Raw genomic sequence first — 23,830 nt, 5'->3', positions numbered from 1 at the left:
GGCAGAAACTGTAGCCACAGAGGTTCACTGGAAACATCACCAATCAGGAAGGAGTCACTGCCTGACCTCATGACCCTTCAATCCTTTCATCTTTGGCTAGGACACCATACTGGTCAAATCTGAATGCAGTCTCAAAGAAGTCATCAGCAGAGATCAGCATCCCAAGGTGCAGAGCCAAGTACATAATGGGAAAGAGAGGATCTGGAGGATAAGCAAATAGGAGAGGACTTTAAAAGACAATAATTAAATTTGTCAGTATTTTGACATCTAGATGTCTATGGGGTGAATATATGAAGCTCAGCAGTGTTCTCAGCTGTAGATAAATGTCTCAGTATTGTTGCCAAGTTTAGTGATGTCCTATCCTTCCTTCTCAAGGATTCTTAGGAGAATTAGATATGATATTGATCCTTTAAAAAGTGCTTGGGGATTTAAGTATGCATCTTGTATTCCAGTGAGAAGTTACAACAATGCCTATAGTATATACATTTCAGTATGGGAGCTCCTTTATTTCTTCAATAGTTGGCACGATACATGAAGTACTGTGAAAGAGGAAGTAGAGAAAGCAACAAGCCATCTCTGTGGTTTCTTTTTGTGATGGGAGTCTTGCTTTTTAGACCAGGCTAGCCTTGAAGCCCAAATTCTCCTGAATGTTTAATTATACAAACATCACTACAACAATCCATTCAATCCTCTCCTAACACAGACTAAGCTCTCCAAATCTTTGTCATATCCAACCCCCCCCCCCCCACACACACACATACACTCACATAAACTTCTGCTTTGAGTAATTAATATTCTCTGTTTTTTTTCAAGTTTTTAAGATTCTACCTAATGACATATGTAAATAAATATATTATCACTTTGAACATAGTCCTGAGAATGAGGTGTAATTAAGTGGCTGAATGTTGACCTAGAAACATTGTGTGTATATGCCTATGTATATGTGTGCTTTTATAGACATGTGCAGTGTTATAGATGAAATTAAGGGCCTGGGCACTCTACCACAGAGCCCGGTATCTAACCAGAGTATACTCTGAATGAAACTGAGACCTATTCAGCATAATTTACTCATTCACCCGAAAATGTTCCCTAGTGCATCACCAGCTATGCATTTGACAGTGTGAAGTGCCCCAGACTCCATTGTGGCTCTTCATGCACCTGGAAGACCATGTGACAGTACTGCCTGCTGCTACTGTAGTTTAGGCACTTGCTGACTCATGATTGTGATTTTTCTCTGGAGCTGGTGAAAGTATTTATAAGTATCCTCAGTAATGGCAAACTCATCCTCTGAAGAGAAGATTGATTTTGCAAATAGCTAGAAGCCATTGGATACTAATGGCCAGCATGAAGGACCTTCCCAACTTGTAATTCATAGAAATAGAAGGAAATTAGACCTGATCTCATAGTTACCAGCTCTGCAATGCAGGGGCTAGCCATTTTTTTAAAAAATACCTTTAAAATTTAGTCTTATTAAGACATGCACTTTCAGAATCTACTCATTGAAATACACTTGGGAAACCAAGGTGGCTCATATTACCTGTAGTAAAGAAACAAGGTGACTATTTTAAGTAATGAGAGTTTTCTTATCTGCTGACAAGGGCCTCTGAAATCAGCGCCCAAAGAGGAAGTTCAGAAACACTCTTGAGGTATGGCACCATGATTGGAGCAAGTGTGTGTTTTCTTAAAGACACAACTTTCATTTTATTCTCTTTAGGATTGTTTGTTAATATCCATGTTAGTCCTACTTGGTAGCTGAACTCTCTAGTTCTATATGACAGTTGCTCCATCTTAACATAAGTCTCAAGACATTGCCAAATATTAATGACTTAGCACATTTCTTCCTGTAAAGATCCCCACCCTCCACCTAGACTTCCCTCTAGACTTTGCAGAATGGAGGTAAACTTTAATTGGAGAGGTAGAAGAAGAGAGAGAAAGAACAGAGAAGCCTGAATTCTTTAATATGGGTGGCCATTCTTACTGTGTCTTTGAATTTATAGATGCCACAGAGCTGTCTTCAACAATTTGCTTACTGTGGGCAAAGATGAACAAGTTTGAATGAGGTATCACAATGGGTGATTTATCCACTAAGACTTATCCACTTGTGGTTTATGTCAGCCATTATAATGAGGGCCTATTTGTTTCCTATGTAATTAACATTACAAGTCTGGGGTGTTTTCTGAGAAGTCATGTGACTCATTTACCTGGTGGTAGATGTAATCGTTTGCTAGATCTAGAGATGCATTTCTTTGGTGTACACATAATCTTTGAAGGAAGACAGGTATGTTCATGAGGATACACATGGAGTCTAACCAGCTGAATCGCAGTAGCAGTATCCCACTCTTTCCTTAACTCTATTCTTGCTCATTCTCTGTAGTGGTCGGAAAGTGGAATGCCCTGTATATAACCACACAAGCTGAACACTGGGCCAACTGATGACACTGTTTGGGAGAGTTGTGGGGCCTTTGGAAGGTATAGCCTTGCTGTGGAAACTTTGGGAGGAATAGTAGTCACTGATTTAGGATGGGGTGGCATTTTACAGATCAGTACCACTTTCCATTCACTCTCAGTTTCCTGACTGAGGATGTAAAGTGACCATCCAGCCTAAGGATCTTGCCATCATGTCTCTCTCAGCATGATAACAGTATTGCCTCAAACTAAACAAAAAACAAACATGCCTTCCTTAACTTGCTTCTTGTCAGCTGTTTGATCATAGAAACTGGAAAGAACTATATCTCTCTACCAAAATCTTACAGCAATGCAAATAGAGGACCCGTCAAGTTTTAATCAACAAACCTGACGGGTATGGAGAGATGGCTCAGAGGTTAAGAGCACCGGCTACTCTTGTAGGAGATCCAAGTAATTCCCAGCACCCACTTGGGGTACCTCACAGTCACCTGTGACTTCAGCTTCAAGTCATCTGACACCATCTTCTGGCCTCTGAGGGTGGTACACTCACATGCACATACCCACACGGACACTACAACATAATTATTTTTTTAATCTTAGAGAATAAACTTAATCATACCCCTCCTTTTTTACATGCCTTCCAATGGTGCCTGTGACAATTAAGAAAGATACTTAAGCTTCTTTAGCCTAGCATGTTAAATTCTGCTTGAGCTAATGCCTACCCGCTTCCCCAGCCTTGTCTCAAGCCTCTCTCTGGGCAAACCATGGGCATCACTTAGTTCTTTGAATGTGTTATGTATTGTACCTGAGGCCTGGTCCATGCTGTTTCTCTAGCTTAGAATGCCACTTTCCCACTCTTTCAATTGAGTTTCACTTACTGCTCCTTCAGATCTCAGCTACAGAGTATCTTTCATCACCCAACCCTTCACAGAGTTGGTCAGCCTCTCCCTGCTCCATTATGGACTGTATATCTCAGAGCTATCACTTCATGTTTTTTTTAAACCAATTTTAAACTTAAACTTTGGCATTTGAGATTATTTGATTTGTTACTATTTGGTTAAAATGCAAATGTCTCCTACTGGATTTTAAATTCAATGAAGTCAAGAGACCATGTTGCTCTGCTCACTATGACCATTTCTTGGCACACAGGTATAGCTGGAAGTTTTCCTGTGTCCCGGCCTGCTGGCAGTCAGGACAAATCTCTCCCACTCCCATCTCCCAAGTAAACACACAGGCTTATATTAATTATAACTCCATGGCCAGCAATAAATAAGTCTCATTGAATGAATGAATGAATGAATGAATGAATGAATGAGAAGGTCAGAAATCTGCATGTGCAGAGATCAAGTATTAGTGATTTGGGAGAATGTGGTTGAATCAATGAGTATAGACACATAATAGATATTTGTGAACATCTATTGATTTTTAAAATGCTCCTGACAAATGGGTAGTAGGAAGGAAGGTTATTTAGTTAATAGAGTGAATACTATGCTAATTATCCACTCAGTCACCTTCCATTCATTTTTGTTCATTCTGATGCCTACTCAACCAAACAACTGCACAATAATATACTCCAGGTGTGTGGCCTTCTGGTTATCCTGTTCTTGAGACCTGAGAGAAATCGGAGAGCAAAGTGACTAGCTCAGTGGCTTGGTGGTCCCTCTTTCACAACAGTTGGAGCAAGTTGATCAGTAATATAAACTATATTTTGGACATTTCAAAATACAGTTACACTTTTGATTGAGGTTTATATCCTATGGTTACTAAGCAACAAAATTATAATTTTATTATCAACAGTAACATATTTTATCTATTTTCTTGCCTTAATGAACAACAATCCCACCTCTGCCCGAAACAGAATAACTTAATTGTTGAATTCATGATAGAAACAGTAATATTGGAGAACAAAATTCATGGACCGTTCTTGTGCTCTGAATAAAAGATGTAATCGGATGCAATCATTTCATTAATACACACATGGCCCTGTAATGGAAATACTGGGGACCAGATGGTCAGGAGTAGACTGAGATGAAATGAGATGGGTGTTTTCAGTTTAGCAACTAACTACTTAGCCTGTGTGGATTATATTAAGTACTTAGAGAACCACATGAACACATTTCAGAATGAAATTCTGGCTTTGTGTCCAGCAACAGCCATTCCTATCGTGAGGAAAAAGCCCACTTCATCAAGCTTGTTAAAAGCTATTGCTGCTCTGCAGTTAATAGAGTACATTATTGCAGTAAATAATTTGACTGCATATTGGAGTCAGAATAAACTAAATATTTTTTTTGAAAATACAAATGCATAGATTTCACTTCCAGGAATGCCGATTTAATTGGTCTGGAGGACAGCTTAAGCACTGCTGGCTTTTAAAGCTCCCTGGTGATTTTAAGATGCAGTAAATACAAGAATCATTGCATTTGTGTGATTCCCATATTTTCACAAGTTGGACCCTTTATAGGTCAATAAATGAAGCAAGTACTTTTGTGGTATATCATTTGGAAAGGCTTAAATGTCCTTTGCTCCCAAATAGCCATTCACTTTTTAAAGCACAACATTTGAAAAACTACCTAAAAATGTTCATTTCTTTGGATGAAGGCTTTGCAACTTAAATAAGGATAATTCCTCTGAGAGGGATAATACATTAAGTGGTTATCAGTTATTAACACCCAGTGTGTGTTCCTTTATCGGATTACTTTCCTTTGTGGTAGTGAAGTAAGGGGTGGGAGTGAGTGATGCATGGTGATGGAGGAGTCAATGATCAACAGGATGTGGATTCAAGGGGAGTCCCAAATATGCGGTATTTGTCCACTCTATAATCAGGGTAAAAACATAAGTATATACCGAGAGTCTCAACCTCTTAAAGCTGCAACCCTCAAATACAACTCCTCATGTGTGGTGACCCCAACCATAGAATTATTTCATTACTACTTCATAACTGTAATTTTGCTGTTATGAGTTTTAATGTAAATATCTGATAGGCCACCCACAACGGGGTGACAACCAACAGATTGAGGACCACTGAATTAGACTGACCATGGAATGGGCCACAAGTGAGAGTGGCACCTCTCTAGTCGCACTCAGCTGTGGAAACCAGAGGCCCTCCATAATGGTCCTTGCTTTGGGTGTCAGAGAGAGAGCAGAAGCCAGCTTCGGTTGTCAAAAATGACCTCTGAACTAAACCATTCCAGGTCTCTGGCATCCTGACAAAACAGATGTTGACTGAACTTCCAGAAGTCAAGGAGCAGGAAACCAGTAGAGTCCACATGGGGCTTGAACATAAGTTCCAGCTCTTAGAGAAGTTTCCCCTGGGGACTCATTCCAACCCCACCTTATAATATTGGAAGCTTATAGAAGGCAACAAGAAGAACCCAGCTCTTAAGTCTGACTTTCAACATCACACTGGTGTAAAAGAAGCAGAGACAGGGTGCATATGACAACCAAAAGATAGTCTCCCGCTTTGACAATTTCTCAAGGGCAGGCCCTGCCCACATGTATTTCCCCTGTAATTTCCTCATCTCTTTTATACAGACTGGAAACTCAGCAGGAGACATAGCTATATTCTGCATGGCTGGGGCTCTGGGTGGACAATGACAAAGAGATCGTGGAGAGGCCGGTACCCAGACACCAGGATGGCTCTTTGGCACTGTAGCTGAATAACTTCTGAATAGCTTTGACTTAAAAGAAATCTCTTCCTGCGGGTCTAATGAGCCTCCCTGGGAAGCTCCCAATGTGAATGGGAATCACGACTTGACATAAACGGGAAAGATTATGTGTCAGCAGGGCTGATTTGATTCTTAATGGAGTGTTAATTTATTTGCTGTGATTTCACACATCTGCTTTGGCCACAATGCCATATTACGTTGATCCCTGAGACATTACTGCGTAAGGTATATTTTCTATATACAAGGTGAATGAGGAGTGGGGAAATTGTACATGTGATTTTTTTTAAAGGAGTACATGCTCAAAGGGCTAGCAGGAGGAAGATGGTAGATTTGACTATCGGTTAGAAACATGGTTTCTTGAGGCTAAATCACAGTTTGGAATTTGGGCTCATGAGATGGCAACAATTCTGGCCATATTTAGGACTGTTTATGATTAGTAGGTTGAGCAGCTTTATTCCCCTTTGAGACAGTAAATTTTGTGCATCTTTCCAGGCAAGCATTTCCCTAAAAATCTGGGCTGAAATTTAAACATATGGAAGAAACACAAAAGATAAAAAGGGAGACATCATTTTGCACCTAGGAATAAATTTCATTTGCCATTTATATTCTTTTAAGTCTCCTAAGGCAGGTTAGTTTTATCCTGTCAGAAGACAATTTGATGTTTTCATTGGTGAACAGATGCATGTAGGCCACTGGGGGTGGGGAGTGAATCTCAGTTAACTCTTGTTTGTGAATGAAATGTGGAAGACTTTAACCTGGAGACCAGTCCCAAACAGAAGGAAGTCTCTCTCCCCATCACACAAACCCTGGGAGACTGCAGATGTTGGTACTTCCCAGGAGAAATGCATCCTGGGCTCTGATCAGCTTTCCAAGGCCACCTTGCTGATGCTGATGCTGCAGCGTAAGCTTTGCTGCTACAGCACTCTCTGGGTTAGTTCAGTAAGTGCCAGGACCACAGGGAAGAGGAAAGAATGGAGAAGGGAGCACAGGGAGCAATAGTGAGCAAGAAGGCTTTCCCTGGAGTAATCCAGGCCACCCTTAATGTGTTAAGATTCCCACATGGCAAATGGATTCCCTCTTTCTCTGTCTTAAATATAACTAACTACATTATAGAAGAGAACTGAAACCACCTCCAATCAGGGCACATATAGCTCTCCCAGGTCACAAGAACTAGACGGCCTGAGTGTCTTCACCATACTCTCCCAACAAATGCTTGATTTCCACAATGCTAAAGACACTGTGGAAATCACCATGAAGAATACATGCTCTCTGTCCTCCCAATAACGTATGTTCCAGTAAAGCAGAGGTCAAAAGATCAACCTTTGTTTTTACAAGTATGGAGTTCCAGTGAGGTTTCACTTACCAGCTATTTAGAGTCGAGTTGTTAACAGGTTCTTGTGGAACCTGTGGTTGAAGAAAATGAAGTTTTAAGCATATGTAAAGATAAGAGCACATAGACACACCCACATAGTAGAATTTATCATTGTTAGTAACTCTACATTCCATTCCTGAGTCAGGATGTTCAACCCACACCCTTTGCTAGTCTTTGGAGTTTTTCCTTCTAGATGAGACAAAGCTTTTCCATTGTTATTTGCTAAGACAGGGATTTACAAAGTGAAAAAACCAAAAGTCATTGTGGTTTAGATATTCACAGGTACCTATGTCTCTATGATCCAAACCACTTTAAAGGCCACAGTCTTTACAGTTTTACATTGTATCAGTCTTCCCAAAGACTCTGAATACCACACTTGCCACTGTATGCTAAAGAAACCATGAGGCATGAATTATGCACTGTTTCCTAAGGATTTATGGTCCAGGAAGAGATCCAAAGCCAAGAAATTCACCTTCACTCTAACATGTACAGTCTCTATGAACTTTCACTTACCAAGTAACAGGTCTGTTCTCAGGTCTGTAAAGAATGGGGTAAGATTTCCCGATATCTAGGATTCATTCCTATACTAGCAAAGGTGGAATAAAAAAATTCTCCAAATTTCAAGTCATAAGAGCTTGTTAATAACTCCAAAACTTGACTCTTCATTCCAGACTTTAATTTAGCAATCTGATATGGGGACTCAGTGTCTGTATTCTTAACCTACCCAGGTGGTTTACTGAACACTAAGGTTAATTTTATATGTTCTATATTTGATTTTCAACTGATGCCCTTGCTGTAATATTGTAGAATGAGCTTCAAATTAGAATTAATGGGAGGAACTTTGCAGTTGACTTAAATAAGTAGCTTCAATCAGAGGGGAATTGAGAAGTCAGAATCCAGCCAGATGAAATAATGCCCCGAGGAAGCTCGGAGATGTCCAGCTGTACATAGAACCTCTTTATATTTAATGCAGAACAATCAAGGCAAATTATTCATTGAAAATGGAGTAGATTGGGCTCAAAAGAGGAAGGGAAACATAGATGTGTTAAATAACTTATGCATAATTTCTGAAAATAAAAATAGTCAAAAGTTGAATCTTTTCTGGATTTTGTAGTCCCAATCTTTGGAGCAACATTTGCATTTTCTTGCTAGATATCATTTCTATACCTTTTGCACATTCCCTCAATGGGCTTTTGACCTCTGAAATTACAAAAGTTTGAAATTTAAAGTAATGAAATTTAATTGATGAACATTTTAAGATTATTTTTGTTCCATGGAAGCTTCTTACTGTCTATAATTTTAGTTTCCTAAATGTATTTTCATACAGTTTAGCACAGAAATTAAGGTTTATGCTTTTTCTGTTTATTGCAGTACAGCTGACAACTAAAATTTCAATAAATAAAATAAAAACAGTTGTTTTTAAAATATGGTGGTAAGAATAAGTTTTTGTAGCCTTAAAAACAAACTACTTAGTGTATCATAGGTTTACATAGAAGTGTTTTGGGGTGTTTATATACCAATGGTACATGTGTGTCTTTCATGTGTCATATTGAAGCATATTTAATAATAATAAGCTGATGATTAACAATTTAGTCATAGCCTAGTGATTGAAGTTTGCATTAGACTCACTGTCTATAAAGGTTTGGCAAGACCTAAGCACAGAAAACAATTTTGAGTTATACAACTTATTAGGGGACATTTAAAGGTAGTTAAACAGATTGCCTTTGGTACTTTCTCATTCATTTTCTCTATACGATTCTTTACTCCAAAAAATGTCTGCCATAGATGGAACAAATATAAGGACTCAAGGAAGCAAAGAGAAAACCTGAGAATGTGCATCACATTTGAGATGAGGGAATCACCATCCCATCTGTTAGCCAACTGGAAAAAAACTCTTTCTGTCTCTATTCTCAAACATATTTTTCTGCCAAGAGGGTGAAGCCACCCCTGCCTTAAACATAACATTTCCTTTATATCCTCCATATTTCCCCATCTTTGATGGACTCCATGAAGATCTGCTTCCTTGGGCTAGCTAGAAGCGTCAACCCCAAGAGACAATCTTGGTGCAGCCCTCAGATGCTCAAGCTTGTGTTCTGTCTGTTAGCATTATGCGTGCAGAAGGGCATGTGTGGGGGACTCTGCCTTCCTCCCAGTCTCAGGACCACCAGGTACCCAACTGACTCAGTTGTTCTAGACTCAAAGCACATGCCAGTGTAGCTATATAATACACATATGTGTGTGCTCCCTGAGGGTAATTAAGGCTGCATTATATTCCTAAGACCAGCTAGCAGCCCTTTCCCAGTCAGATTTTTGGAAGGATGACAAGTCCCTAACTCATTGTGCTTTTGGTATTTATATGAAATACTCCCAACTTTGATGTCTCCTAAAACTGACCCTCAGCTAATTAGCAGCCCGGTGTGATTGTTTCAATTTTCCTGGGACCAATTAAGTAAGGTGCTGTAGATGGAACCGGCAACAAAATGTAGATTTAAAAACCGCTTCTACAATCTGCTCATTGAGGGAGGGAGAAAAGCAAAGGCTGAATAAGGAGAGTCGGGGGTGGGGTGAGATTGTGAGCTGCTGTTTCTGCTAGGTGAATGCTAAGTCTCCTTAAAATCAGACTGGACCGTGCTAACCTGAAGAGTACCCCCTGCTCCCATGCAGATAAAAAGAGCCTCCTAATCTGTGTAGGGAGAAAAGAGAACTCATCGTGGCCAGTCCACTGGCTCACTGCTAGGCACCTGTTTGGTTGGCAGATACTTTGTGTCCAGACCTTCATGCTCAGAACACCTTCACACCTGCATTCAGGCATCAGCCAGCAGGGAGTCTCATTGGGTCTTTCTCACTCCAGCACCTGATCAGCTCACGGAATCCAGGACCCTCTGCAGCACTCTTGCAGGAGGCTGTCCTCTCCCAGTAAGGGCTAAAAAGAGCCCTTCCCCCAACCACACCACCATCTAGAAACGGAATTTCAGTGGTGTCTCAGAAGGCCCAAAGCTAAAGGTGAGGGACAGGCGGGGACAAGCTAAGCTACCGACTCGGGTCCCTCCTCACTCACCAACGACTCTGCTCCTCCTGCGGGAGGCCGACGGCCCAGGTGAGGCTACCTGGGAGCGCCAGAAGCCCCAAGGGGCGCTGCAGTCCTTGGTCTCCCCATCCCCGGCGCAGCGGGGGACTCCAGACCGTCTCCTCCCCCCCCCCCCCCCCCGCAGCGCGCGGCCACGGCCCCTCGGGCTCCGACGCTCGGCGACAGCGGCACGCCGCGCTCTGCTCCCCTCCGCCGACCTGGCGTGACGCAGGCGGAGACTACTTAAGGGCGGATTAGAGGCGGTGGCCGCGGATTCCCCAGCCCCGCAGCCAGCTCTGCGCGCCGCAGCAGCGCGGGAGCGCCAGGTGCCCGCTCCAGTGACAGGCACCGGGGACGGTGCGCGGACCCAGACCGCAAGATCGCGGGGAAGGCGGCGCAGAGACCAGTCTCCCGCGGGCAGGAGCTTGGCCACCTGCACGCTGCCACCCAGCCCCGCCCCTCGCCGGGAGACTGCGGGAGTCAACCTGACTCCCGGACGGCAGCGAGGTGCTGGCCAGCTCCTCCGCACCGCGCCAACAGCCCCATTGGTCGGGACGCGCATAGATTGCTTTCCCCCTACTCGCCTTTTTTAAGTGCAATAAAAGGGGGAGGGGCTCGTGGATTTTTTTTTTAAACATTTTTTTGTTTGCTTCTTTAATTGGGGGCAATTTGCTCCCCGGTCAGGAGGTGCGGCCCGGGGAGGGGCCAGGACCAGGAACGTGCCCGGTACTGCCCAGTCTTTGTCTGCTGCCTCCGGATGCACAGCGATGGGGGAATGGACCATCTTGGAGAGGCTGCTGGAAGCCGCGGTGCAGCAGCACTCCACTATGATCGGGAGGTAAGGGCACCAAGCCAGCCGTCAGTGGGCCCCGTCGGGCGGCCCTTGGGAATATCTTCTCCCGTCTCTAACGACCCTCAGACCCCCAGCTGGCCCTCTGCCTCCTCCCCATCCTCTGTCCAAGTGCTAGTGTTGCTGCATTAAGGGATTACCCGAAGCCCAGTGACGCCCCCCTCCTCCAGTTACTCATGACCAGCTTCCCCATACTTTCTCTATAAAGCACCACAGGGGGAAGGGGTTTAGGCTTCCCTCATCAGAAAAGGACTTGTGGACTCAGTCCTGGTACCCCCCACTCTCCAGAGTCAGGGCCAATCTCCATCTGGTTCCCTAAATAGAATCTACAAGGAAGGCAGAATTGCATTTGGGCAGAGAAGGGCAAGTGGGGAGATGGATTTGCTCATCACAGCAGATGCATCATTCTTTAACAGATATTTATTAAGCTAGAGTCTGTTCTCGGTAAAACTTAATGCCAGAGAGCCGTACACATAGGTGGCTTCTTTTTGTGGATATCTATATGTATGTATATATGCACATATGTATGTGTATGGATATATATTTATTTACTCATATTTATCTCTACCTGCAGCTATCTATTTATGTATATAGACGTGTGAGTTTTGTATTCATAACTGTTTCTATGGACAATTAAGTCCTATATGTTGAGACTAATACGTACACATGTAGGGCTCAATACTCAGCCCATGTGTAGACCCTCAAACACATTCTCTGTAAAAGATTCTGCATACATTGGCCACAGTAAAGATGTGTTTAGAGTCTCTAGACATTCTTCAGATAGAGCTGAAATACACACATTACAAAAGGACCATAAACAGTATATGAAATTGTGCAGATGTGAGATCCTTTGTAATATGAAGTATTCCAAGCTTACCAACACCAAACAGAAAAGGAAGAGATAAAGTTGTTTTCTAGGCTCTCGGTTCAGCACCACTCAAGGGTGGACAGCTCCCCTGTCCAAGGACTGGTAAACAGTGAAAACAGGAAAGATCAGGGACTTCCCATCAGTGACTTAGCCTATGAGAACCTCTCTCCCCCCTCCTTTTCCTCTGCTCAGGATCCTGTTGACTGTGGTGGTGATCTTCCGGATACTCATTGTGGCCATTGTGGGGGAGACGGTGTACGATGATGAGCAGACCATGTTTGTGTGCAACACCCTGCAGCCCGGCTGTAACCAGGCCTGCTATGACCGCGCCTTTCCCATCTCCCATATACGTTACTGGGTCTTCCAGATCATAATGGTGTGCACCCCCAGTCTCTGTTTCATCACCTATTCTGTGCACCAATCGGCCAAGCAGCGAGAACGCCGGTACTCTACGGTCTTCCTAGCCCTGGACAGAGACCCCACTGAGTCTATAGGGGGACCTGGCGGAACTGGGGTTGGGGGCAGTGGGGGAAGTAAACGAGAAGATAAGAAGTTGCAAAATGCCATTGTCAATGGGGTGCTGCAGAACACAGAGAACACCAGCAAGGAGACAGAACCAGATTGCTTAGAGGTTAAAGAGCTGACTCCACACCCATCAGGGCTGCGCACAGCAGCAAGGTCCAAGCTCCGAAGACAGGAAGGTATCTCTCGCTTCTATATCATCCAAGTGGTGTTCCGAAATGCTCTGGAGATTGGGTTTCTGGTGGGCCAATACTTTCTATATGGCTTCAGTGTCCCGGGGTTATATGAGTGTAACCGATACCCCTGCATCAAGGAGGTGGAATGTTATGTGTCTAGACCCACTGAGAAGACAGTCTTTCTGGTGTTTATGTTTGCTGTGAGCGGCATTTGTGTGGTGCTCAACCTGGCTGAACTTAACCATCTGGGATGGCGCAAGATCAAACTCGCTGTCCGTGGGGCCCAGGCCAAGAGAAAGTCGGTCTATGAGATACGTAACAAAGACCTGCCTCGAGTCAGTGTTCCCAACTTCGGCAGGACTCAGTCTAGTGACTCCGCCTACGTGTGAAAAGGCAGGTTCAGGGAAGGCCTGCTGGGTGGCAAGTAGCCCCGAGGCAGATGATGACGCAAAGGTAGACAGACCTGCCCTCATTTATGTGATGCTCAATATCAAGGTCTAGGAGATGGATACCAAGGGGTCTTCATCGACAAAGAGAAAATGTAGAACTGTCATCACACATCCCACCATTGGTTCTACAGAGACAACTGGGTAGTGTGACAAGATGACTGGGCTGGACTTCCTTGGGCCTTTCTCTTGAATGACCCTCCCTGCTTCTGACAACAGTGGCCTGGTACAGCTGCCAAGCAAGACTTAGCTCTGCCGAGCTCTGTATTCTGGTGAATGGCATGAGTCAAATACTCATTGATATAAAATCTGTGACCCATCTCAGCACATCCCTTCATCCTGGGCTGCAGAAAAAAAAAAAAAAAAACCTGAAGATCTTTCTCCCCCATCAGCATGCCCCTTTCCCTCAAACCCAGGATAGCATGCCAGCTTTTCTGTTTCCTTGATCTGGCCTTATATTAGCCCTAACACAGTTTATCTGCAAGCTAGAGGGAATTACATGGGGTGCTTTTTGGAGACTGGCCAGGGCAGAGGTTTGCAGTAAGAGCCCCATATGACTGGTTCTTAGTCATTATGAAAACCTTAGGAATGTCTCAATATTTCCAATTTTTTTAACTCAAATTGCACTGGTGCTGTTTATTAGGGGTGGGGATGGGAGGGAGGGAATATCAACAACACTTCCGTGAGATGGTCATTTCACTGTTGAGCATGTGTTTATGAGCTTTGGGATATTTCTGCCTTCTAGCTTATGGACTGTGGATAGTATTAACAATATGGTTTTTGTTGAAATGGAGGGTATCTACTCAAGCCACAGAATTTCTAACTGGTAGATATTACTCATTTTCTTACCTAATTTTGTTGTGCTACACAGCTACACATCATTTTGCCATGGTTTGAATTTACCTGTGTGCTCACACCAGAGACCTTAATCAGCCCATGTCAACCCCAACTTATTTTATCATAAGTTATTTTTTAAACACACACATGCACACAATCACTGGTTTAACAAACCTGGAAGTAAACATTATTGGCTAATATGTGTTTATGGATACTTATTTGAGACATATACCAAAGGTTCAAAAACCTGTTGTTTGGACTGAGACAATTCTCCTCTGTTGCTCTTATTTATTTAAGTGCCATATTCCACCTTTCACACCCACTGTGTATTTAGCTGAAGCATTAGGCAAGAGTAGTATTCAGATAATATGTTTTTATGGAAGCCCTCTATTTCCTTTGAATTATTATTATTATTACTATTTGTTTTCTGATTTAGATATGGATGTGGTATGTTATACAACTGAGGATTTGTTTAAAATAAAGTTCTTGCCTTTTTTTATAAACTGGGAAAAGCCTGCATCTTTCTATTTTGATTGGGGTTCTATTTGTTTAAATATATGTTCAAAATGTTACAACGGAGGGACATTTGGCCCAGGGAGTGAACAATAGATGAAACATATCTGAGGGATGAATAATAAAGTCCAATCCTCCATGAGCAGACAAAGAGAAGCTGGCAACTTTTATGAATGTTTAAATGTGAATGGTGATGTGTTTAAGTGTTATTTCCTTCTCCTTTCTGACTTTAGCCTGGCATTTCTCTACCTGTGTAAGTATATTTCTTGTATAAAGATGTCAATAATACTCGACCAAAGTTACTCTATTTAGGAATGATTTTTTTCCCTCTTTTTCCCACCATGGATTGTCACAGTTGGCAGGCACACTTCACCCATTGATCTCTTTAGAACCTGGTGTCTAAAAAGATGTCCAAAGGAGTTCTCTAGACCAGCACTGCCTGGTAAAATGTCTGTAGCGATGACATCTAACCTTGGAATGATTATCTACATGTGATTACTGAGATCTTAAAATGTGGCTAGTGCAACTAAAGAACAGAATCTCTAATCTGATTTAACTTTGATGGACTTAAATAGCTATGATGGTTAGCTACCTTAGTATCAGACAGCACAGTTCTAGACTTTTTAATCAGCTGTTTTCCCTGCATCTTTAAACATGGATGGATCTTTTGCTTATACATCATAAGACCTTTCTAGCTGTATCAGTTTATGGTTTCTTGACTTTCCTACATGTGGTCTTGTTTCTGTAGATGAATGTTCTTCCTCTGTTCTTTAACTTTATACAATGTTCTAATCTTAATGAGCACTTGGTTTGAACAGCAGGAAACAGTGTAGAATTTCCTGGGTAGTTGTTTTTCCAACACAATGGTTACACCTTTTAACTATGGGCCACGTAAATGCCAATTTTAGAATGAAAATGTGTCTATTTCAATCTATAGGTTTCCATCTGCAGTATAAATAAGCGGTTGAAGATGATTATCCTTGAGTAAAGAAACAGATTCTCCTCTGCCTTATGTTTGGTAAGCTAAAAATGTTTCAAGACACCTCCCCGAGCTGAAGGAAGAGTGTCGGTTGAGCGCTCCTAGCATATGCTTGGGTGTGAAAGAAATGGGAATCTGTGTGGAAAACAAGGTCTGTTGTATTTATGGCTTGATGTGGGATTAAAAGGGGAGTGGTTCCCAGGAGAAGTGCATCCTTCATCAGTGAGGTTCATCTATTGCTCTTGTTTGGTGTTTCTAAACACCTGCAAGAGGCAAGACTATTAACTCATGTGTTAGTAACTCATGTTAGCTCACAGAGAAAAAGCATCCTCTCAGTATATAGACACCCTGAAGAATGTCTTGCTTTTTACCAAATAAACACATATCCATGGATGGTTTGATGGTGCACATAGCTGTGTGATGAATGTGACCTTAATCTTTATTGAGTGAAAAGGTGCCACTGATATATTCTTTTAGATTCCTGAGTTTTTTGGTTAGCTTTAAGTCCTTTTGGTATATGCACAAATAAGTATGCATGTGTGCATGTGCATGAGTGCATGCATTTGTGTGTGTGTATGCATGTGTGTATGTGTGTGTGTATCTGTGTATGTATGTATGTGTATAAGTATGTCTCTGTGTGTGTGTGTGTACATTGGTGGAGCAGTGGGTAACAGTCCATGAACTGGGTTTAAAAGTTTGGCAAGTAGCTTGGAGGGACTAAGTTACTTTGTCTTAGGAAAAAAATTAACTGAAATTACAGAATTTGTCATGTGTAGGTCCCCAGATATCTAAAAGTTCACAAATATGGGTGGTAACAGTCCTATTCTATGTACTCTATGATTTCTGTCCTTTTTGACTGCTGGTTCAAAAGCAGTACTCACAGCAGTGGATTTCTTGGAAAGTAGTAACATCCTGGAAGAAAGGATGAAGTAAAAACACTTAGGACACACAATTTGAGGTTATTTTACATTTTGTTTTATTAACAACTTTAGTTTGACTATTTTAGTATGCTAGTGCTGAAATTACAGAGTGACATAGACAGCAGAAATTATTTTCTTATGGTTCTAAAGGTTAAAATCCCAAACCGAGGTGTTGGTAAGTTGGTGTCCTCTTTGTGATAGCTGCAGTCTCGCTGTGCATATCTTCTTCATTTGTATGTGCACATCTTTCAAGTTCTCTGTGTTTAATGTTCTCTTTTATGAGGACATTGTCAGATTGGGTTTGGGCTTCATTTTTAACTTGCCTTTTCTCAGAGGTGTGTGGATAAGACAGGGTCTCATTCTGTAGCCTAGATGGTCTTGAATTAGCCCAAATCCTCCTGCCTTTGCTTCACATGTAGGGAGGGTATAGGTCACCAGGCCTGACAATAGTCATCTTTTAAATTCATTACAGTTAGAGGCCTTATCTCCAAATATAGCAACATTCTGATATACTTGTGTCAGAGCTTCAGAATAGTAATTGAGAAGGACACACTAAAGATTTTTACATCTTCAGGTGCCCTTAAAGTTCCAGAAACTGTATAAGTATAAGCATAAAAGGAGCCACTTTTGAAAATAAGGGCAAAGTAGGTAATTGAACAGAACACCAGAACAATGACTGTATATTAGACTGCTCTGGGGCAACTAAGTTACAGTGTAGATGCTGCACATAAGGCACTAAGTAGAGATTGAGCTCCTGCAGCAGAGCCAGGAAGCCTGAAGATACAAGGATAGTACCACTAAGTTTAGTTCTTGAGGTCTATGAAAAATCAACCTCTTAGATGGAAAGATCGAATGTTTAGTTGATAGAAATGGGGGAGAATGTATTATTTCCTTTGCCTCACTCCATACCACCTTTCTAAGCTGATTGGTGCTACAAGCTCAGAATAGGCATTGTTTATTTTTCCCATCGTGGGCCTCAGGACTATTGAGCCTGAAACATTAACACAGCATCATAAGAATCAGTTCCATAGAGGAGGAAAAGGGAAGGCTGAAGCTCTCATGACAGACCGTCTCATGCTAAATGTATCTGGGCTTCATGACAAGAAGCTATAGATGGATGACTGACAGAAATTCTCAGGGCCTTTAGAGTAGCCATGGCTCCAAGTTGGAATTTTCATGGAGCCCAAGGGTCTGGGCAGGGTTACAGCCTGGAGTGGACAGGGGAGAGGAGGAGTGGTATTTGGAAGCCAAGATAGATGGAGTCAAGGGAAGAATGTTTGCAGTGGCACAAAATTCTAATGAGCATTTATATAAATGAGAGCGTTTTGACTAAATGAAGACTCAGAATCATTTGCTGGATTTGGTGAGTAGCAAGATAGAACTTATCACATGCTACCCTAGATACTTTCATCCCTCAGAAGGTTGGGTAGAAATAATAGCAGCAAAGAGTAAATGATCAACACCATCCCTGACAGAGCTCTGAAAGTCAGTCAAGCCTGGCACATCAGCCTTGTGCTGACTCAAAGCTTACTAAACTATCAGGTTACTCTGCTCTAGTAGAAGGTATGGTAGTTAAACAGACCTGGTTGAGACAAGCCTAAATGAGTAGTTAAGACTAAAATGATCCAGTGCCTGTGTCAGCTTTGGGCCTTTAAGGACAGCACCAGAGAAGCATTGATGTAACACTAGAGATGACCATCCTGTGGGCCAGACACACTGCTCATCCAGGCCACTGCCCCAAGTCTCTGGTCCCCATGAGGAGCAGAGTGGAAGAAGTTACCTGTTATTCTTGCTGATTCCACAAGCAACCTTACCTAGAACATGCCTAACATCATATATAGAGGCCATCATTTGAAAACAAGCTACTGAAACCCTCACTAACAACTTCTCTTGAAAGGACTAAATTACCTAAAATATTAAGCAATCGAGAGTCATTCAATTCTGCTTGGTAATATATTGAGCACCAGTGGTCTGTAATCCCTTGGATGGATTCATGAGAAATGCAGAGAAGGGCATATTATTCTCCTCTCTTCTCAGGGCCTCCAGTCAGCCTGCAGGGAGGCCAACAGTCTCAAACAGCAGAATGTTATCTGCGATTGTCAAGTTTCAAAGCCTGGGTACTAAGGAGGAAGATTCTGTATCTGTAAGTGTGTATGTGGGTGCTTGGTGTGTGTGTGTGTGTGTGTGTGTGTGTGTGTGTGTGTGTGTGTGTGTAGAGTTGGAAGATGGTAATGGTGGGGGATAGAAAAGCTTCAATCAACAAGGCACAAGAAAACCTCACCAAACATTTTTTCTTTACTTCTTGTATGGTTTTTTTGGTTTGTTTATTTTATTTTGTTGTTGTTTTGTCAAGATGATGACAAAGTCTCAGGACTTCTACCTTGAATCAGGCTTCATTCCATGAGTGGCAAGAGCTGTCTGCCATCTCTAGGGAAAGTACGTGTGTTACCCCAACACAGCTTGATGGGCAGCTGCTGGGCACCAGCCCCCTTCCCTGTGGACAGCCAGCCTGACCTGGCATTGGACAATGACTGGGACCACTGTTAGCTATCTAGGTGCACAGACTGAAGCTGGGTAAATTCCTAGAAGCTGCAACCTGGTATTGGCTTTTTGAGGATGACCAGCCTGGGTGTTAGTTAAGCGTGGGAGTAGAGATAAGGTCTGGGGCTCTGGCATAGATTCAGAGCAGGTAGAAGGGGCCTGGGAACTTTAACTCTGCCTCCATCCTCAGGGTCAGTCAAAGGAGCTGTGCAGAATGTTTGGGTGGTCACAGAGGACTGGTGTCCTGAGGAAGGATGGAGGCTGGAGAGACATAAGCATATGCTGCAGAGAGAGGAACCTGCAGCATTTGGAAAGAGCTATGATCTCAGCCAGACTGAATAGAAATATTTCACCATAAAGGGCTTATTAGGAAGGTCTACTCCAAAGAGGAGTTAGAGATCCACACAAATATAACTTCTCTCTAGGAAAGATGTGGAGAACAGAGGGGAGGGGTATTTTCCCTGGGATTCATAAAAGGAAGTGAGAAGTGAGTCTGACAAGCAAGTGGACTGCATTATGTGTAGGGTAAGAGAAGCCATGCCGATTTGAGTAGACAATGTGAGGAGACATCTTTCATCAAAGCCTGCTGCCTTGAGCTGTGCCAGGTCCCCAGGCATCAGTCGCACTGTCCTGTCTCACTACACAGAGGCCCACTGCACCCATCTCAGGATCAGCTCTGATTTGGAAAACACATTTCAATCTCAACAGTAAGGGATTGGAGCAAATATCTAGGGTGATGGTTGGGGATTTGGCAGCATGGCCCCATTAACATTAGTGGGAGTTAGTCAGCTAAATCCCAGTCATGGAACGGAATCCTGTGTTTATTCTTCATGATGACCTTTCTGATGTAAATTGATACAATATTTCAGAACCACTTAGACCGATTAAGCTTTGTAGAATCTACCTCTTCTAAAAGGAAAATCTTTCTGGAAATTGCTGCTTTGTGTACTGAAATGTTTGTATTTGTGGGCAACTGTGGCCAATAGGAACATATGGGTACCTAAATATAGAATTGGTGAGTTTTGATACCTCTGAGACATTGGATCTGGGGAGAGTTATCCGCTGTACATGCTTCCAGGTAGGGGCCAACAGTTCTGCAAATTATTGCTTTTGCCAAAGAATATCCTCCTTCTTGCACAATTTTGCATTTTCTTCTGTCTTTTTTTTTTTCCATTTTTCTCAGTGACAGTGAAAGAAATACCTGGTGGCCTTTTATATGAAATCTGAATGGTTGGAAGAGTCTATTAAGGACCCCAGTAATGACAAAACAGATGCATATTTACTATGTTCCGGGTTGCACAATCATAGGAGTGACCTCACTCAATTCTTAGCCACTACCCTGGATGGAGAGTGCTGATAATTATTTGACCCATTTTCAGATGAAGAACTTAAGATATCTAGATGTCCTACCCACCCACCAGGTCATATAGTTGATGTATGACCATGGTTAGATTCATACTCATCAGCCTAAGGCTGAAGTCAAGTTTTAACATTTCTAACACTGCCTACAGGATGGCTGGGAGGTGAGGTCACAGGAAGCCTGGCATAGTCTCTCACATTCTTCTTATCACATCTTTATTGCAGCATTTCTCCCCTCTCCTTTTCTAAAAGGCTTTTATTTCTCCCCAAGATTAAAAGAAAAAATGTGCATGTATCTCCTTGAGTTTATGTGTACTATATGGGTGTAGGTGTTGGAGGAGGCTGGATTCCCAGGAATTGGAGGTACTGGTGGTTGTGAGCCACCCAAGGTGGATGCTGGGAACTGAACCCAGGTCCCTACAAGATCAGTGAGTACTTATAACTTCAGAGCAATTTCTCCACCCCCAAAAGTTCTCTTTCATATGTTGTAATATAGCATAAGACCATGAGGCTTTCAAAGGCCTTTATCTTTCTTTTTGTAGTGTTTGGCATAAAATGAGGTCTCACAAATGCTAACTGATTATATAAATAACTAAAGGCATAGGATCACACAACCTTGAGATAGACAAAGAAGGTCATTCCATTCATTCTTTCATTTCACAAATGCAACTTGGTTCAAGAAAGCAAGTTTATAGAAAGAATTCTGGGTTAGATGGAAGTTGAGGCAGGGTAGGATTAAGAAAATGGGTATCTCAGACTAAAGAAAAGATCACCCTGGATTGGACAAGGGTCATTAGCTGTTGTTGGCAGAGTTTCCAGACTCAGAACCCAGATCTATCTCTAGGTACAGGCTATGTGAATCTTGTTTTAGGTAAGCACATAGCTTGTCAACTCTGTTCTCTTGGCCTTAGTCTAGATCAGAAAATGAACTTAAGGGAAATTTCCTATGGTCTTGGGCCCATGTTGTATGTATATTATCTTCTGTGTGAATCTATATCTGGTATCACTTTAGACAGCTCTACTCCTGGTACATCATAAGAAACCATGTTTTGGCTTTTTTTCTTTTAGAATTTCTGGGTAACATAATAGTCCTTGATGGAATCCAGGCTCTCTAAGCCATGAAATATACCTGTGGCTCTCATTTATACTCACTAAAGAGTCTCTGTAGCCTCCTCTCTTCTGGGGGCCACTGCTTGTCCTGTGACACATGTTTATTGGTTGGCATTTCAGGGTAATATTTAAAATTCTATTTCTTCCTGAGTTTATTTCATTCTATTGCTGTGCTTTACATGAAAGATTGTCAATGGATTCATTTATTCTTTTAGTATGTATTTACTAAATAGAGTATTTTCAGTTGTTCATTGCTCAGTTAACAATGAGATCCTTAATGTCTCCCATAGCCTTAAGTGTTTGAAAATCCAGTCTCTGGCACATTGAGCTATTTTCAGAGGTTGTTGGGCAAGACTGGTGGAGGTTGGTTACTGAAGGGTGGCCCTGGAAGATTATAGCCTGACCCTGCTTCTGCCCCCATACTGTCTGCTTGCTGATCAACCAACATAGGAGAGGCCTCTGCCACACTCTCCTGCTTCCATGAACTCCATCATGTGTTCCTTATTGTGACAAACTGAAACTGACTGCAACCAAGTAGAAGCCGAAGTGGGTATCCTGGAGAGGCAGGCAGGCCTCTCTGTGGTCATCCTAAGTGGCTTCTAATTCAGACATGAGAGAGGAGAATTGAAAGTACTGCTTTTCTCTTCAAATGGTGTCATTTATTTTTACATCATTACAAAAGTAATAAATATTTAGGGCAGAGAAAAGCACAACAAAAAGACTTCTTACACCCACAGAACCATTGTTGAATTGTACCTGTCTGTTGTGAACTTGTGTAGGCCAGTGCTAGGTTTGGCCACAGATAAGGCTTCTATGGGGTTAAGGCCATACTCTGTATATGGTTTTTGTTGCACTTTTCCCACTTATAGACAGGTTAATGCTTTCCATATCAGCCAACATCTCTATAACATGCTTTTGATTGATTAATGGGCATGCTGGTCCCACAGTTGCCTTGAGAAACTCCCTAGTTGTTAGATATTTGGGTTGTTATAAGTTATAGTGCTTACACCAATAGTGAACTAATGTTGTCAATACATTTTTTCAGCTCTTCAAAAAGATGACTATGGGCAGTTAATGTAAATGTCCAAGGAGCAGATAATTTTTGTAATAAAGCAAAGCAAGATTATATAATAGGAAGACATATACACTCTTTTCATATTTGTTTTGAGAGTAGAGGGGAAGGCAAAACTAATTTGGAAGTTCATTTATGCATGTGTGATATGTGCATGTTAATCTGTATGTGTGAGTATTAGTGCACATGTGCTACGACACACATGGAAGTTAGAGCACTCCTTCATGTTGGTTCTTGCCTCCCATCTTGTTTGAGAGAGAGGCTCTCAGTAGTTTGCCACTAAACACACCAAGATGGCTGGCCTGTGAGCCTCTGTGGATTCTCCTTTCTCTACCTAACTTCTCCCCATGGAAGTACTCTGTGCCTGGCTTTTAAGTGGATTCTTGGGTATTCAAACTCTGATCTTCACTTATGCTGTAAGCCCTTTAACCATTGAGTCATTTCTGCAGCCTAGAGGTTCACTTTTATATTTCACTTAAAACAATCAGTAAATGTCATGTGAATTCCTGTGCATGTAAGCATGTGCATATACATGCACATATATGTGACTAACAGGAACTAACTTTTTAATACAAGCTGTCAGTACAGAGTCTTTTGGTGCCAGCGACTCACAAGTTTGAAGTGAAAGTCTTGTCTCAGGTATTGAGGTTAGCCATAACGCACTACCGGGCCAGGGGCTGATTCGAAGGTCCCCGTGAGAAAGCACACAAGTATAATTAGGCTTTTGTTAAGTTAAATGCAGCTCACGTCTTGGACAAGAGCTGGCTTTAGCTAAGGGAGTCATCTCACTGGAACCACAGAAAGAGATCAGAGTTTAGCTGGCCAGTCCTAGGGAAGAGGTGAAACTCCAACTCCAGGTCTCAAGGGTGGCACAAGATCTGAGTCACAGGGATTTGAAATGCGTCCTGCTGGGTCTGAGCTGAAACCAATAAGCAAGTGGCTGAGACAGAAGCTTTGTAAGACAACAAATGCAAGCACTCACACGGGCACCTTTCAAGGGCCACATGGTGCAAGGCTGAGCATAGCAGGGCTATGAGGGCACTTAAGACTGCCAGTCTTTATTAGGAGGAACAAACATTTCTAAAGGAGCCCTTGTGTGGGTTTTGGTTCCTTTTGCCAAGTATCTC

General features: G+C 42.3%; 1 protein-coding gene and 1 long non-coding RNA gene across 2 annotated transcripts in view; one reads left to right on the top strand and one right to left on the bottom strand.

Moving 5' to 3' along the window:
* LOC118581520 overlaps window positions 1-10,980 on the bottom strand; it is a 49,322-nt gene extending 38,342 nt beyond the window's left edge. Inside the window, exons 1-2 of the long non-coding RNA XR_004944710.1 lie at window positions 10,502-10,980; window positions 7,435-7,475 (exon numbers count right to left, since the gene is read on the bottom strand). This is a non-coding gene — a long non-coding RNA (uncharacterized LOC118581520). The remainder of the gene's footprint in view (window positions 1-7,434; window positions 7,476-10,501) is intronic.
* On the top strand, window positions 10,301-14,910 carry Gjd2 (gap junction protein delta 2). The gene is made up of 2 exons (XM_036183709.1): window positions 10,301-11,348; window positions 12,421-14,910. The coding sequence occupies exons 1-2, from the start codon at window positions 11,278-11,280 to the stop codon at window positions 13,313-13,315; spliced, it is 966 nt and encodes a 321-aa protein (XP_036039602.1). The 5' UTR covers window positions 10,301-11,277; the 3' UTR covers window positions 13,316-14,910.
* The last annotated feature ends 8,920 nt before the right edge of the window (window positions 14,911-23,830 follow it).

Source organism: Onychomys torridus, chromosome 4, assembly GCF_903995425.1.
Source record: "Onychomys torridus chromosome 4, mOncTor1.1, whole genome shotgun sequence".
Classification (NCBI taxonomy): Eukaryota; Metazoa; Chordata; class Mammalia; order Rodentia; family Cricetidae; genus Onychomys; species Onychomys torridus.
This window is presented reverse-complemented; position numbering and strand designations above follow the sequence as displayed.

What these genes read in the sequence shown, in the direction of transcription:
- Gjd2 (XM_036183709.1), top strand. Translation starts at nt 11,278, where the DNA reads ATGGGGGAATGGACCATCTTGGAGAGGCTGCTGGAAGCCGCGGTGCAG. An exon ending in CACTCCACTATGATCGGGAG is followed by an intron (nt 11,349 to 12,420) that starts GTAAGGGCACCA and finishes TCCTCTGCTCAG; the next exon opens with GATCCTGTTGACTGTGGTGG.